The sequence below is a fragment of the Uncinocarpus reesii genome, genomic scaffold (assembly GCF_000003515.1).
Source record: "Uncinocarpus reesii 1704 scaffold_4 genomic scaffold, whole genome shotgun sequence".
Taxonomy (NCBI): Eukaryota; Fungi; Ascomycota; class Eurotiomycetes; order Onygenales; family Onygenaceae; genus Uncinocarpus; species Uncinocarpus reesii.
The window spans coordinates 1,774,837-1,788,878 of record NW_003052497.1 but is presented as its reverse complement, the minus strand read 5'-3'; the positions used below and the strand labels follow the sequence as shown (position 1 = coordinate 1,788,878).

The window sequence follows — 14,042 nt, the reverse complement described above, 5'->3', positions numbered from 1 at the left end:
GGAGATTGCCTCGCTCTTCACAGGCTGATTCTCGCGGGATTTTAAACTCATGGTGGTAGAGAAGTGCCCCGGCTGGCCGTTAGCCACGCGAGCCGGGGACTCTTGAAACTCTCGAAATTTTGATGCCAATGGTAGACTATTGCCATTTGTGAAAATGTCGTCGTCTTCAGTCGTTTGTAGTTGATTCAGCTTACGCGGAGGCTGACTGGGTGTTGGTGCTTTGTTGGTGGGGCTTGCTGGTATATTCGCGCGAGCAGCAGTCGGTGAGGATGCAGCCGAGTGTCGTTTAAACGGTGAGGATCTCGGGGATCCAAAAGACAATGGCGATGGCTTATATGGGCTCGCATTAGGGGTTGCCTGTTTGTCGCTCGTCAATCAACACTCAGCGAGGGGATGGGGAGGGTATCCAACCATTTTAATTTAGCTGCTAGTTTTAAGGCGCCGTGAAAACGTTCGGGGTGCTTCTGGGATAGTTCAGTGCATACCTATTCTCCGTGGCTTTGAGCTTCCAGCTTGGAATGTATCAGAGCCGGCGTTACCGAAATAGGCAAAAGCAAAACACTCGCATTATCATTTATCCGACTTCCCCGCAAGTATCGGAGCTATGATACTCCGCTCCGACGATCCCCAACCATGTGGTCCGTGCACAATATGTCTCGGCTTGCAGTTTGAGCGACGGCAAAGGCCTGTGAGCGAGGAGAAGAGCGATGGGACCTTGCTCGAGCGCTATGAGAATCGCAGCAGTAATGATTCTAATTAATTGATATTTTTGCTTCTTAAAAACGACGCTTTAATTCCCCGCTTGAGCTCACATCACACCTGGCGTGGGGTGCTGGACTTGTTTACCCCTGAGGTTGGAGATCTCCGCGCCTAGAGCGAAGCATTGATTGATGGCTGACGAATGTAGGGTGATTGACTTGTCCCGAGAGGGCTCCGTAGCGATGTCAGCGATTCTAGCTAATAGGCCGTCTATGAACGGCTCCCTCCATGAAAAGAGCAGGTCGGTCTCCTCGTTTCCCGCCTCGGCCCCGTCCTCGAGCCCGAATTTTGACAGTCCCCGGAAACTGCGCTCTCAAACGTCTCTTGGTCGGAAGTCCCCTGTCAGCTCGCAGGACTCCAGGCCACGCTCGGTGCTGTCGTACAGCAGTTTTCAGAAAGGAAAGCGGAGATGCAAACCTCAATATCCAGCCAATTCCGCAGAGCTCCATGTAGAATACATCCTCGTCGCCTCGTTCCATGTTGATCGTGGGCCAATTATGGAGCATCAGTATCCAGCTGCAATCAGTGGCGACGAGAATATGCTGGCCGAGTTGATGTTGCCTGACCAAACCCATGTTCGGAGTCAGGATTGGACAATGTTTTTCCTTCATAGAGACACTGGATCGGAAGACGGCATTGAAGACGGGGGTGATCCTCAGGATCAAGAAGAGAAAGCTGGAGATGAACCTGAAGAGAATGGCCAGGATGGCGCGAGGCAGACAGACGATGAAGATTCTGCTGATGACGATGGTTATGAGGACGAGGATTGTGGCGATGGCCCTCCATTGATGTATGTGCTGAACCTCGTCAATACGAAGCAGGATAATTCTGTGAAACGGTATGTTCGTTGCGCTTCCGATGCATCATGCTGCTGTTAACTTCATTTCAGGGGAGCGGTTGTCAAAGCCATGGCTATCTGTACTAGACATTCGTTTCTTCATATTTACAAGGTAAGGAGGGTTTTGTGCCTTTAAGCCTAGCCACAATTGCTAACGCATTAGTAGCCCCTTCTTTTACTAGCATTGGAGGACTATTTCAAATCTCCCTACCCTGAGACATTGGCCAGACTCTACGACTCTCTAAATGCCATGGATCTCTCTCTCATGCCTAGACTTTCGTATCTCGAACGCCATATTCTCCAAGCGACTGATGTTAAGGATATGTTCATTGAAAAGTTTGAACGAATGATCAAACAGCGCTTAGCCGATGAACGGGCTGCGTCCGAATTAGACGGAGCGGATGCAAAATCCTTTGTCCCCCTAAAATATACTCTACCAAGGGATACCCATGAGTTCGAATCCAAGATTATCTACAACGACATCGCTATTCCGGTCAAAATTCCAACCGCCGTCTCTCCAGAGACTGTTGGTGATTTTTCACTGATTAAATTAATACAAACCTTTTCTGGGCCGCACGCTTCTTCCCCTCAGGCGTTCCCCCTTCATCCTCATCTAACAACAAGCGGGGCGTTCACCCACCCGATTATCGTTCTAGTCAATGCCTTACTCAGTCAAAAACGAGTGATATTTCTTGGTCACAACCGACCATCTGGAGAAGTTGCTGAAGCGGTTCTGGCAGCCTGCGCACTTGCTTCAGGAGGCCTTCTTCGTGGGTTCACGCGCCATGCCTTCCCTTATACCGACTTGACGAAAATCGACGAGTTGCTCAAAGTCCCCGGGTTTGTCGCTGGTGTTACCAATCCGGCCTTTGCTAACCACCATGAATGGTGGGACCTCCTCTGTGACCTACCTAGTGGCCGGATGAAAATAAGTAGCCGTATTGAAGCCGCTCCGGCAACTGAGGGCACGCAATTTTTTCAATATCATGCTCCCTTGACGGCCTCATCGATACTTGGCGGGAGTAGCTCTGCTGCTTCGGACCCAACTGGGGATAACAATTTTATGGATGACATTCTGCGAAGCATTGCCTCACGGCACGGTGAGGGAGCAATTCGAGCTAAATGGAGAGCCTACATCACAAAATTCACTAGAATTTCTGCCGCGTTTGAAGAGGTCGTCTACGGGGCCACGGCTTTGCATGTCCTGGGTCCTGGCGAAGATGCTTCCGAAAACCAGTCTCCTTTGCAAACAAAGCACCCTGATCCGTCAATTCTCCGCGGCCACGGGTATGTTTGGCCTGACGAAAACACCAAGCACCGTGAGCTTGCTGCCTGGGTCAACCGAATCGAGGGTTGGAGAAACACTAGGTCTTACTACTATTTCATCCAGGACACGGCGGCTTTGTACCCGGTTAGCAAGCCAGTGCAAAATCTCGACCTACACCATCACCATGATAAACTACGCTATCTGAAGCTCAGTTCTGGCGAATCCGGGGCGATATATCTGGCATTCGCCAACGCCATTCAGGACTACAATTCCATCTGTCAGCTGATATCCGTTACGCCGGAAAGTCAAGCCGGCCTGTTCTATATATCCCTGGGGCTGTTTCACCCCGACGCTGTCGTTCGCACCGCCACTCTAGGTTTACTCGAGCGCATCGCTGGCCACGAAGCTGGAAGGCATCTCTGGGCGCAGCTAAGCAGGTTTACCAAAGTAGCCTATTTCCGAATGAAGCGGGACAGGGATGGGGAACTCAACGGTATTGAACCTCAGTCAGCGCTCATCCCACACAAAGCATTTTCACGGCAGCCACGAATTCAAGGCTCGCAGAAGTTAGGGCCATGCGGTCGATTTAGCGCGGTTCCTATTGCCATGTCCTGGTGCTGTGTGGGCTGATGACCATTAATGAATTTGGATTGATGATTTATGCTCTCATATTTGGTGATGATGTATACGATTCATTGAGGTCTTTAGTTTGTTTCATGGGCTGCCTCGCATAGCAACTATACCCATTGCATGTTTCTTTAACATCGTTCTTCTTGTTCGTTAGCCGTTTTCCATATCCGTTGGCTTGCATATTGACTATCACACTGTGAATCTAGATTCCAATAAACTTGCACTTTCCGAAAGCGTTGCGGTTGATAGTTGATGGTTTTGCTACACTCAATGGGGAAACTGGGCGTTCATGCTGTTTATAGTACCTACTTTCAATTTTCTATTAGAACATTCCTAAAGTTTTGTTTTGATTTCATCACATTATTAATATCAAAAATAAGTAATTTTGGGTGCTGGAAACAGCATTGGACAAAGAAAACAGATTAAAAAAGAAATAAAGAAGACATAATATACAGAAAAAAACCACGACGTGCGATTCCCAAACTCCGAGGCTATGATTTTCAAAAAAAAAGGCGGACGGTACGCGCTTGGGTATATTGATATCGGCCAAGCAGAAAAGAGAAACAGAAAAAAGAACAATAAGGACTGCAAGGCATGGCCGTGGCAAAAGAAACAAGTCTAGTAAAAAGACCAATATTAGAGGTTAGCATCACATGGAGCGAGCGGTCAAGACATATGCAGGATCAGGTATGCCAACAGCGGTACGGTTAGGTAGGATAAAGCACGCAAGGGCAAAGAAGCGGATACCGAAGCCGCGTTTGGGACGCTCTCGGAGACGAATCCCGGTCCACAGCCGATATTGATTTGTTGCGCGGCCTGCTTGTATGTCTGAGAAAGCGGCTGTTCCTTGAACCCCGCGCCCCGCGAGTATACCTCCATAGTCGCTTGTAGGCATTTATTGCAGACTGGGCGCGAACCGCCCGGGAGGCTTGTGCCCAGAGCGAGATGGTAGACGAATGTGTTCCCCGTGGTCTCTTCGGAGGATAATGCGTCTGCGAGGCAGTAGCTGCCCATGTCTGGGTTCTTGAGGCAGGCTGCATCGTACATGTACCTGTAGGCTACAAAGCCGTTTCGAGCAGAGAGCACGAGCGGGTTGTTGTTGGCCAGCTCTTGTCCGCAGATTTCTTTCGTGCTTATTTCCTTGCCGAGTTGAGCGAGCAGATTTGTGCATCTGGCGACGTCCACGGAGCAGGAGGCGTCGAGGACGCGCGTGATGGAGACGAAGGATTTGGCAGCGTTGAACCAGGATTTCGAGCTGCCGATGAGGATGGAGACGGGGTAGCACTGTATAAAGGCGGAGTTTGTTGTGAATTCCTTGAAGAATGTGGCGCAAGATTCGGTGGTGAAGGAGTCATTGGCTATGTTTGTATCGAAGGCTGTGGGGAGGGGTGCCTCGGGGACGGAGGGAGTGGCTCTGATGATGTCGCTGCTGAGGACCGGATCAGACATCGAGGGACGGACGATGGTAAGTTGGGAGGAGGAGGAAGAGGGAACGACGGTTGTCGATGTTGGTTTGGACGACTTGGTTGCATCGTCATCGTCGCTCTCAGTGCGCTTTCGCAGAGGGGGGTTCAGGGGATCGACGTCGATCGTCGATGCGCGGGGACACGATGTGATCGCGGGAATCGGGAGAATGGCTTCTGGAGCATGGCTATGGGTCGAGACGGGAGTGAACAGAGTGAGGATTAGAGCAGCAACGAAAAGTTGGAGCGACAGTCGCAGCGATGCACGACGGAGAGGCGTGCCCATTATTCTGCCGTGGTCCATGACGGGGCAAGAAAAAATCCACCAAAATTCGAGAGAGCGTGTCGACGGCGGGATGAAACGACTGCGATCGATTGAGGAATCGACTAAACGAATGGATATCAGGAGCGCACGCCCCTATCGTGATCTAATGGCCCAGTGGCGCTGCGAAAGGGCATCATGCTCTTCAAGACACTCGCTGGCGACCGTGCATCGGGGCAATAACCGCATTCGACGACCGCCAAGGAGGGTCAATATGGCTTAGTTCCCGGCGATCTGTGGTCGGCACAGGCCTCGAGATGAAGAGAGAAAGAAGAGGGACAGAGGATTCAAGCGAAAAGAGACCCAGGGGGCGATGCAGCGAGGTTTTGTAGCGGAGGGCGTGTCCGGGATGTCTGGCTGAGCCAAATGTAACAGAGTGAATCGTGATCCGCAGAAATCAGCATCCGCCTAGTCAGGGGTCCGGCATCCTCGTGGGAAGTCAAAGGAAACGATCGCGTCTCTGGCTGCCGGGCTAATCACACGCAGGACAGGCTCCAGCGAACCCCCATCTGCGACCAGGCGAGACTCAATAGTGCGCTGGTAGCAAAGATGGTTTCATCGGCTAGAACAATCGCTGCTGCAGCCACCCGGCCCCCAATCGGAACGCCAATGCAGCTTCGGACGAACTAGTCGGTTGGATGGCTGTCAAAGCGTTACGGCCCCTATCGACAGCGCAGGATACAAATACCAGGGCATTGGACAGGGACCCTCTCCAGGGACCAGAGGGGTGGTGAGCCAATGTCCAGGGCTGATGGCCTCGAGTGCGCTGGCGCCTGTCGGGCAGCGTGAACGCGAGAAGCCAAGCTGGTGCTTTTTCGTCAACAAACTGTCGCCAATTATGAATCGCCAGATGGACAGCAGACGGGAAATGAATCGGATGGGACACGATGCACAATCAGTGGCACTCTGGCTGGTTCCTGCAGGAGATTAAAAAGCTGCTATATTGCCAACTGCTCTGGTCAACAGCCATTAATTAACTACAGATTGCTTTCAATTCGCTCTACCACCATTTCTCCCCGATGTTTTGATCAATTCATAGCCCTCTCTGCCCTGACGGCGCGACATACAGGGCAATGCTCCCGTTTGCGCAGCCAACAGCCGGCACAGCAATATTCAGCCGATCCCAGGCGCAGATTGATTGCTTTTTTATTTAATTGAAAGCCGTTGTTCCACAGGCGCCGGTAGCCTAAAGCTGGAGGAGGTTTGTGACAGTGTTGCGACAGATTTGCGACTCAGCGTCACACAGATGCCGTATTCTTCCTCCTTGCTTTTGATGGGCGAAAAGTCGACGGATTCTGATCATTGATGGCAGACGCACTCGCTTCTTGATGGGAAAATGCCGCTCTTCCCTGTCGTCCTGATTTTCTAGAACTGCGAAGAATCGGGCTCTGAATTTCATTCCAAGCTGATTAAAAGCAACTGGGTAATTACTGAGCGCTTTGACCTCTTCGATCCATGGTGTTTATACTGCGCGTTGTTATTATTCCCAGTTCAGTGATACCTATATCGGGCGTTTTATCCCGGCTGCGGCTGGTCTCGCTCTGTATACTTGCACGACAAGAAAGACGGGTCATTGCCGCCAGCATTGCTTTATGACTTCAGAGCCTACCCTATCCTTATGGTTCGTTAACGCATCAATTGCAGCGACATCGGCGGCTTCGTCTCCCACAACGTCTTCTCCCGAATCACGGTTGTTGCCTGGATGAACCCGTTCCACTGTGACAATGCATGCGTCAAGCGCATCGACCCAGGTGGGATCGGGAAGAGCACATCTGGATATATAACTCTCTGGAAGCGATGGGATGTATATTCACAAAAGTCATAATTTTGTGCGAAAGCCAGTCACGACATCATGCTTTCCGGAACGCGAGTCTCGCATAATCCTCCACGGCGGCACATTCAAAAGGGATCGTCGGAGTGTCCCCCTCCAGTCTCTCCTACGAGGCGCTGATAGCTTGTCCCTTCGCGTGCCGCTCATTTATTGCGATTTCAATCCCTTCTACGACCACTTTCCATTCAATCTCATGTATTCTCTTTTGGAGTGCTGCGAGGTCTTCATCGACGCCTTTGATAAACGGTATCTCTCTCACCAACAGTGGCTTCCCCATATCCACTTCCGCTATAACCCTGTGGATCATCACACCGGTTTTATCAATCTTCCCTTCTAACCAAGCTGCCTGTGCCCGCTCAATAGCATGCTGCCAACAAACAGTCAGTAGCCTTCATCAATTTACGTGAAAACAACTTTCAACTCAAGGCCAAGCACTTTGGAATACTCACAGCCCCATTGAACTGCCCCGGCAGCGCAGGATGTAGATTGATAATATCCACCTTGGCCTTCTCCAGCGGATCCAAAAATGTGTTCGACAAGATATGCAGGAAGCCCAAGCACGCCACTATCTCCGGTCCATCGGCCAGCACCAGCCGCGCCAGTTCCGCATCGTACTCTTCCCGAGCCTTCTTGACGCCCTCGTCCGTCGGTGGATGGGCGTTTTTGTACTTTAGGAGGTTGTGGTAATGGGTCGGGATCCCCGCGCGCTGGGCACGTTCGAGGCCGAATGCGTTCTTCTTGTTGGATATCACTCGAATGACGGTCGCGGGTAATTGGTGTGCTGCGATGCTGTCGATGACAGCTTGGAGGTTGGTGCCGCTGCCGGAGATTAGGACTGTGAGACGCGTTGGGCCAGCCATTGCTTCTCTGGTTTTTCCCCTTCTCTTTTTGCCTTTCTCGATGCGAATCACGAAGAGGGATTAAAGGTCTGAGCTGGGCGCAGTTGAGCTCGGGGTTGCGGTTTTGTAGCTGATGCGGCGGGGTTGTTTTTTTATTTTGACTTTCACACGAGGAACACGGCTGCCCCTCAATCCCACCGTTCGCGTTGACGATATTATCGACAACACCGACTCGTGCGGCCCTTTGGTCCAAACATCTTCCAATTCACCATTTGAAATTGAAGATTGGCGGACTAACTTCGGACTCTCGTGATGCCTCCCGAGATCTTTCGCACACTTCATGAGGCAAAAACGCACATGGGTGCGGTACGGGCTGCCTGTGAGTACGATCTTGCTTCTGTTGACCACATCGAGACATCTGCCGCTCTTGATCACAATATTTCAATACCCAAGAGCTCAAGCTGCATGATACCCATACCAAGCTTCCCTAAGAGCCCACCGATGTCGCCCAGCTCAATACCATTATGGGTTGGCTCTTGAATGCTATGCTAAACAACCTGGTAATAGCCCGGCCTATTGAGTGACATCGAGCTAGCTGCCGGAATGAGCATGGCATATTAAGCTCTCTCTAGGCTGAAGATGCTTTCACGAGTACCCAGTGGTGTCGTTGACATTCACATTTTTGCGGGTGGTGCTAAGCAGGTGCACATCTCGAGAGAGGCTGAGAACTACCTTCGCCCCCAGATTTCAAAGCACATTCCGATCAAGCCCCTTTTTGCTATCTTACTGAATTTCAATGTAAGTCTGTGGGCCTTTTATTGACTTCGTGGTTGCTCTTCCTATAACCCTCCTATGATACCAAGCTTTCGAAGGATACTACACATAAAGCTGGCAGCCCCATAGAACTGTCCAATGGCTTAATGTTTGACACTATTATTTTGATGCAATTTCAAGGAGTCCTTGAAACTAAGGGAATTTTGAATCAATTCAAGAAAGTTGGCCCTCAACCTGGTTTATAAATGCTTCTCTTTTCAAAAACTACTTGATGCGATTAATTGACCCAAGGTCACTAGTGCTTGGGTGTCTTGCAAGAGCTTCATGACATTCAATGAAAGCGAAGAGTTTTTGAAGTGGTTGACCGCGCCCGAGATTCAGCGACCTCTTATGTAGTTGAGTCTGGTCGATGATCATGGGTTAATTCTACGCCCAACGAAATTGCAAGGAGTTTTCGTTTTCCTTGGGACCATCTCTAATGGACGGATCTTGGTGATTCCTCGGTAGAGTATCCGCATCAAAACGGCTAGGCTTGTTTAGTCACTTTGAGATGAAACGCGAGCGTCATGTCATTCAACTGATTATCCACGTGCCTGTAAATAGATTGAGGATCTTCGACAATTATAGCCCCTCAAACGCCTGAATCTCCCTAGATACCAGCGCAGATGATCGCCCTGAGCGACAGGATTAGCTCCAGATGTGAGGATGTAACGGAACAAACAACTGGGAAACCTTCGGGACACTAGGAATAATTCCACGTGGGATGACCATTGACCTCCCTTGAGAAGGCTGAGGATATGTTAATTCCAATAATAGTTTCCGGTGAGGGCATGCCCAGGAGCAAGAGACGCCATGGTTTTTGTTCAGGAATCCTTTACAACTGACAAAGCCGGACGAGAAGCTGGGTGCATTCTGAGATGTTCTCCGGATATATGCGGGAGGTCCGAAATAGAAAGTCGGAACGGATCAGCCTTTTTCCCTTCGGTGAATGTGATTACTAAGATAATATGCGATTATGTAAACTTGGTTGATTATTAACTAATCGGCACCACGCACCGCAGACTTCAACTCTCTCTACTACTCTGTACATGTCTTGATCTACTCGAGCAGAACCTCATATTCCAGGTCTCTTACCTGCGACACGCCTTTACCAACGGCGAAATCTTCTCAACAGCCTTCTTCACGTTGTCGCCCAATTCACCCAGCTTGGCGCCGCTCAAACCTCTCTTGATCTTGGCGGCATCGGAAAGCTTGCCAGCGTTCCGTAACGCAGCGGCACCCAGAACTGCACCGAAAATGTTCAGGAACACATTTGCCGGGTCTGTGGGGTTCTCGGCAATTTCGTGAAGACTGAGTGCTGCACCCCCAATTTCGGCCACGAGCGCAGTGATACGCGCAATGACGGCCAGCCCCGTGACGGCTGCGAGGCCCTGTCCCAGACCTGGAAGCACAAACAAGAACGCCGTCAGGAACAGGAGGATAAAGCGCTTGCGTTCCTCTTCTTCAATCTCCTCGCCAATCTCGGCGACCTCTTCCATGTTGGCAATGGCCTCTTTGACCATGTAAACCGGAACCGCGGCGCCGTCGACCACGTCTGCTGCAAAACCGTCAAATACTTCGAATCTGAGTTCCTCCATCACATCTGCCAGGTAGGATTGCGTGTCACGCAACTCTTTTAGAGCGTCGGCAATCGATTTCTTCGGATTGGGCACCTCAGCATTAGAGCGGATTTTGGGGATGCCGTGTATCCAGCCGTAGTCTTTACACTCCACCTCTGGATCCCCCAGGCATATAGCGAAAAAGAACTTATCAAAGAATATCCAGTCTTCCAACACCTGAAATTTTTCCGCCACCCATTTGAAGAACTTGTCTTCGTCCTTGGGGATCAGGAAGACACTGTAGGCGTGGCCTTCGAATTCAGGCGGGCACACGCCTGTTTCGTTTTTATACTTGTCATCCCCGGTGGGAACTTGCTGAAGACAGTTAAAATATTCCGGTATGTGATGCTGGTAGATGGTATCCATGGCCGCTTCCCAAGATTTTTTGACCGCCTTGGAGTAGTATCCAAACTTTCTGTCGTAGCCGTCCTTGAGGATTTGGTCGTACTTTTCGAGCGCTGATTTGAGCTCAATCGATAGTGCGCGTGCCAGGTACTGCTCAACACACCGCCCCGGAAGCTTATCTGCAGCTTTCACGATTTCGTCAACAGTGTCCAGGTCATCGTTGCACGGCGGGTAAATAACGTCTAGGTCCTCGCCGAGATGGTCCTCGTCATCTAAGCTTTTCTCAAGGTCGACCGCCCAATCGACGGTGCCGCCCATGTTCAAGCCCTGGTACATCTTTCGGCGCGCGGCCTTGTTTTTGCTATCCATATATGCAACCCACTCCGTGTCGTTGTAGACTAGAATGTTATGAAGGTCCTTTTCGTGGTCGTCCAGCCTTAATATGTTGTCGTTCTCCTTGATAATCTTCTCTATCTCGGCGTTGGAGACATAGCCCGCCGTGTCTGTGCATTCGCCCTTTTTGGCACCGGATTCGGGTCCGACAAATGTGCACGTTTCGCCATGACATCCAGCCTGGGTCATTTTGAACGATCGTCCATAGCTTGACACGCCAACGATAATTTTGTTCGACGGAGCGCCAGCCTTTGTAACCATGGCGAGGGCGTTCGTTGTCTCCGTGAGGTTGACGTGGGATCGTAAGCAGTTCCCCATGGAATTCGGGCAGCCCTATACGTTTTGTTAGGCACTGGCGTTCCGTCTTTTGGAACGAGAATTCTTACCGGATTGACGAAAGGTATCTTATAATCCCATTGACCATGAAGGTCATACGTCATGTACACGATATAATCAACAACTTGGGACATGAGGTCTATCGGGAATTGTTTCAGATACCTAATCGGAAGTCAGTCATGAGGATCAAATGCGACAGACCTGGCAGAAAGTGTTCAAAATGTAAGAGGGATTACATACCAGTAACTAGCAGGAGCAGCAATAGACAGGGATTTCTCGCTTGGGAGATCTCCCCAGAGGACAAAAAGGAAGAGCAAGTAATTCACTGCATCTTCTGGCTTCCCCGGAGGGATGCCTGGAATATCTGGCGCGCCCGGATACTCCCAATCAAAGTCAACACCATCCAAGTCATGTTCGTTGATAAACTTGACCACGTTTTCCTTGAACTTCAGGCGATTGTCCTCCGCGAGTGCGCTGCGTAAGATGTCGTACGTGGCTGGTTCTGTGCTGAACCCCCAACCGCCAAATGACACGATGCGCTTGACACCCTTAAGCGCCTTGAACCGATCGAATTCGAGCTGGTACTCGCTCACATCAATTTCGAAATTTCTGGTGATGGATGCAAAACCATAGTGAATGTGGGTATAGCCGTCGCCTTTCCAGTCGATCCAGTCAATGTGTGCATTCAAGCACGGCCGGTTCCAATTGAATGCTTCAAAATAACCGATTTTGATATATTCAGCTGGCGGGTCGCTCTTGACGATATCCATCCCGCAGCTTGCAACGCAGTAGTTGGGGTTATCCTCTTTTTCTTCGTTGCAGAAATCTTCCGTAACACCACACTGGCCCCAGACGTTGCAGCATGCTTTGATGGGACACGGATTCAAGTCCTTGAGTTCGACGCCATCGATGGGCGGTTCTGTGCCGGGAACCTGGGGACCACAGATTGCATTCGCCATCGGTGCCGGCATGGGTGGTTTACCCTTGCTAAGGCACATCCTGAATTGAGATTGCAGCTTCTTGCAGCCGTTCCAGGCCCAAGTGTCTTTGTTAAACTCTTCAAGATCATCTACCGTGAGACCGTTCGAGGCTGCGATTTTGGCACAGAAGTCGCCTGCCTGTGTTGTGTAGTCGGCACAGTGCCCGTCGGGTTTGGGCTTCGGCCTGATATCAGGGAGATCCCCCGCCGAGCAGCAGACTCGCTGTCCAACCGCTAGAGTCGAGCAAAATTTTGACCCAGGGTTGTATTTGGTAAAATCCGAACCGGAGACGCCACACTTCGATGCCAGGGATGCGCATGAGTCGCCTGAGTCTACCGAAATGGTTCTGCAATCGCCGCGGGGAACGAGAATATGACTACGCCCAGCGATACCGGCTTGAAACTTCGACAAGGAATCAGGAGCATCCGCAGCTGGAGGGGTTTTGAAGGTGACATTTTTCCATCGTCGAGAAGTGTTGTCTCCAGGTGTCTTAGCGCAACGGCCCGAACTCCACTCCTTAACGGCATCTTGAACGAGACCAATGTTGGCCGATGTGCTGACCGCAATACCAAAAGCAAAGTCGGAACCTCTGTCCTTTGAACCACATAGCTCTACCACTACCGTATCGGCAGTGATAAGTTTTCCATGCTCGGCTTCATCGATGAACTGATTTAAGAGGGACGCCATCACTCCTTGCTGTTTCAGCATCGCGCCGGCGTACAAGCCCACGACCGCATCCCCCGAGAAGGCGAAAGTGATAGTGCTATTGCTTGTGCACGACGACGCATCGGAAGCCAAGTAGTTTCTCAATTGACTGGCCGCAGCCACAGTGTCAGAGGCGGCATTCTTAGAGGGCTTCCCTGACTGTGTGATGTGGACCTCGTCTTTACGCTCGACTTTGCTGCTAGCGAAGGCAGAAATACAGGAGTTATCGTTGGACGGGGAAGTTTTTAGGGACGTCGAAGAGTACTCTGCCACACAAGCCCGGACGCCAATTCCAAGGTTCGGGTCATCCAGAGAGCGATGCACTGGGAAGTCTAGAAGCATCGTTTCGTTGCACCCTTTGAGGGCATCTGGGCTGGAGTAACCGGACCATCCCACGGGATCAAGGCCGACCTCTTCGCAAAATACGGGGCATTTTTTCGGGATACCAGGCGGGGAATCTTGAAACTGACTCTGCCATCCAGCGACGCGACGCTCAAATTCGGATGGTGAAAAGGAGGGAGTGGATTTTGCTGAAACAAAGGAAATAGGGAAATAGAGAACGAGAGACAGCAGCGGGGGGAGCCACATGACGGCGCCCTCCCCGATCAAGAGTTATGATAGAAGTCAGAATCAACAAAAGAGAGTGAGGATGCCAGAAGTGAGGAGAACTGAAATGCCAATTCACACCAGCCGGTTCATCCATAGCAAACGAATATACGGCTTATATAGGTCGCAAAGAACCGGAGCGGTAACTATATCTGCCGGAAAACTTCCACCCAATCCCGCCTCGCCGAGTCCAAGAGTCATATTCGATGCCAATTTCAGAAGCGGGATCTCTTCACGCTTCCCTGACGCTTGGCCCCGCTTCGATTGTTGACAGTAGCAGTTGCTTCCTCGGAAAC

At 50.8% G+C, this 14,042-nt stretch overlaps 4 protein-coding genes across 4 annotated transcripts; 1 reads left to right on the top strand and 3 right to left on the bottom strand.

Annotated features, from left to right (window-relative positions):
• Positions 1-941: 941 nt before the first annotated feature.
• UREG_06730 (MesA protein) lies at positions 942-3,494 on the top strand (the record flags this gene model as incomplete). Its single annotated transcript, XM_002583717.1, has 3 exons — positions 942-1,597; positions 1,649-1,709; positions 1,764-3,494. The coding sequence occupies 3 exons, from the start codon at positions 942-944 to the stop codon at positions 3,492-3,494; spliced, it is 2,448 nt and encodes an 815-aa protein (XP_002583763.1).
• Positions 3,495-4,160: 666 nt separating this feature from the next.
• Positions 4,161-5,261, bottom strand: UREG_06729 (uncharacterized protein; the record flags this gene model as incomplete). Its single annotated transcript, XM_002583716.1, has 1 exon — positions 4,161-5,261. The coding sequence occupies one exon, from the start codon at positions 5,259-5,261 to the stop codon at positions 4,161-4,163; it is 1,101 nt and encodes a 366-aa protein (XP_002583762.1).
• Positions 5,262-7,216: 1,955 nt separating this feature from the next.
• Positions 7,217-7,970, bottom strand: UREG_06728 (phosphoribosylglycinamide formyltransferase; the record flags this gene model as incomplete). Its single annotated transcript, XM_002583715.1, has 2 exons — positions 7,217-7,477; positions 7,560-7,970. The coding sequence occupies 2 exons, from the start codon at positions 7,968-7,970 to the stop codon at positions 7,217-7,219; spliced, it is 672 nt and encodes a 223-aa protein (XP_002583761.1).
• Positions 7,971-9,853: 1,883 nt separating this feature from the next.
• On the bottom strand, positions 9,854-13,728 carry UREG_06727 (uncharacterized protein; the record flags this gene model as incomplete). The annotated part of the gene is made up of 3 exons (XM_002583714.1): positions 9,854-11,452; positions 11,506-11,617; positions 11,696-13,728. The coding sequence occupies 3 exons, from the start codon at positions 13,726-13,728 to the stop codon at positions 9,854-9,856; spliced, it is 3,744 nt and encodes a 1,247-aa protein (XP_002583760.1).
• Positions 13,729-14,042: the final 314 nt, after the last annotated feature.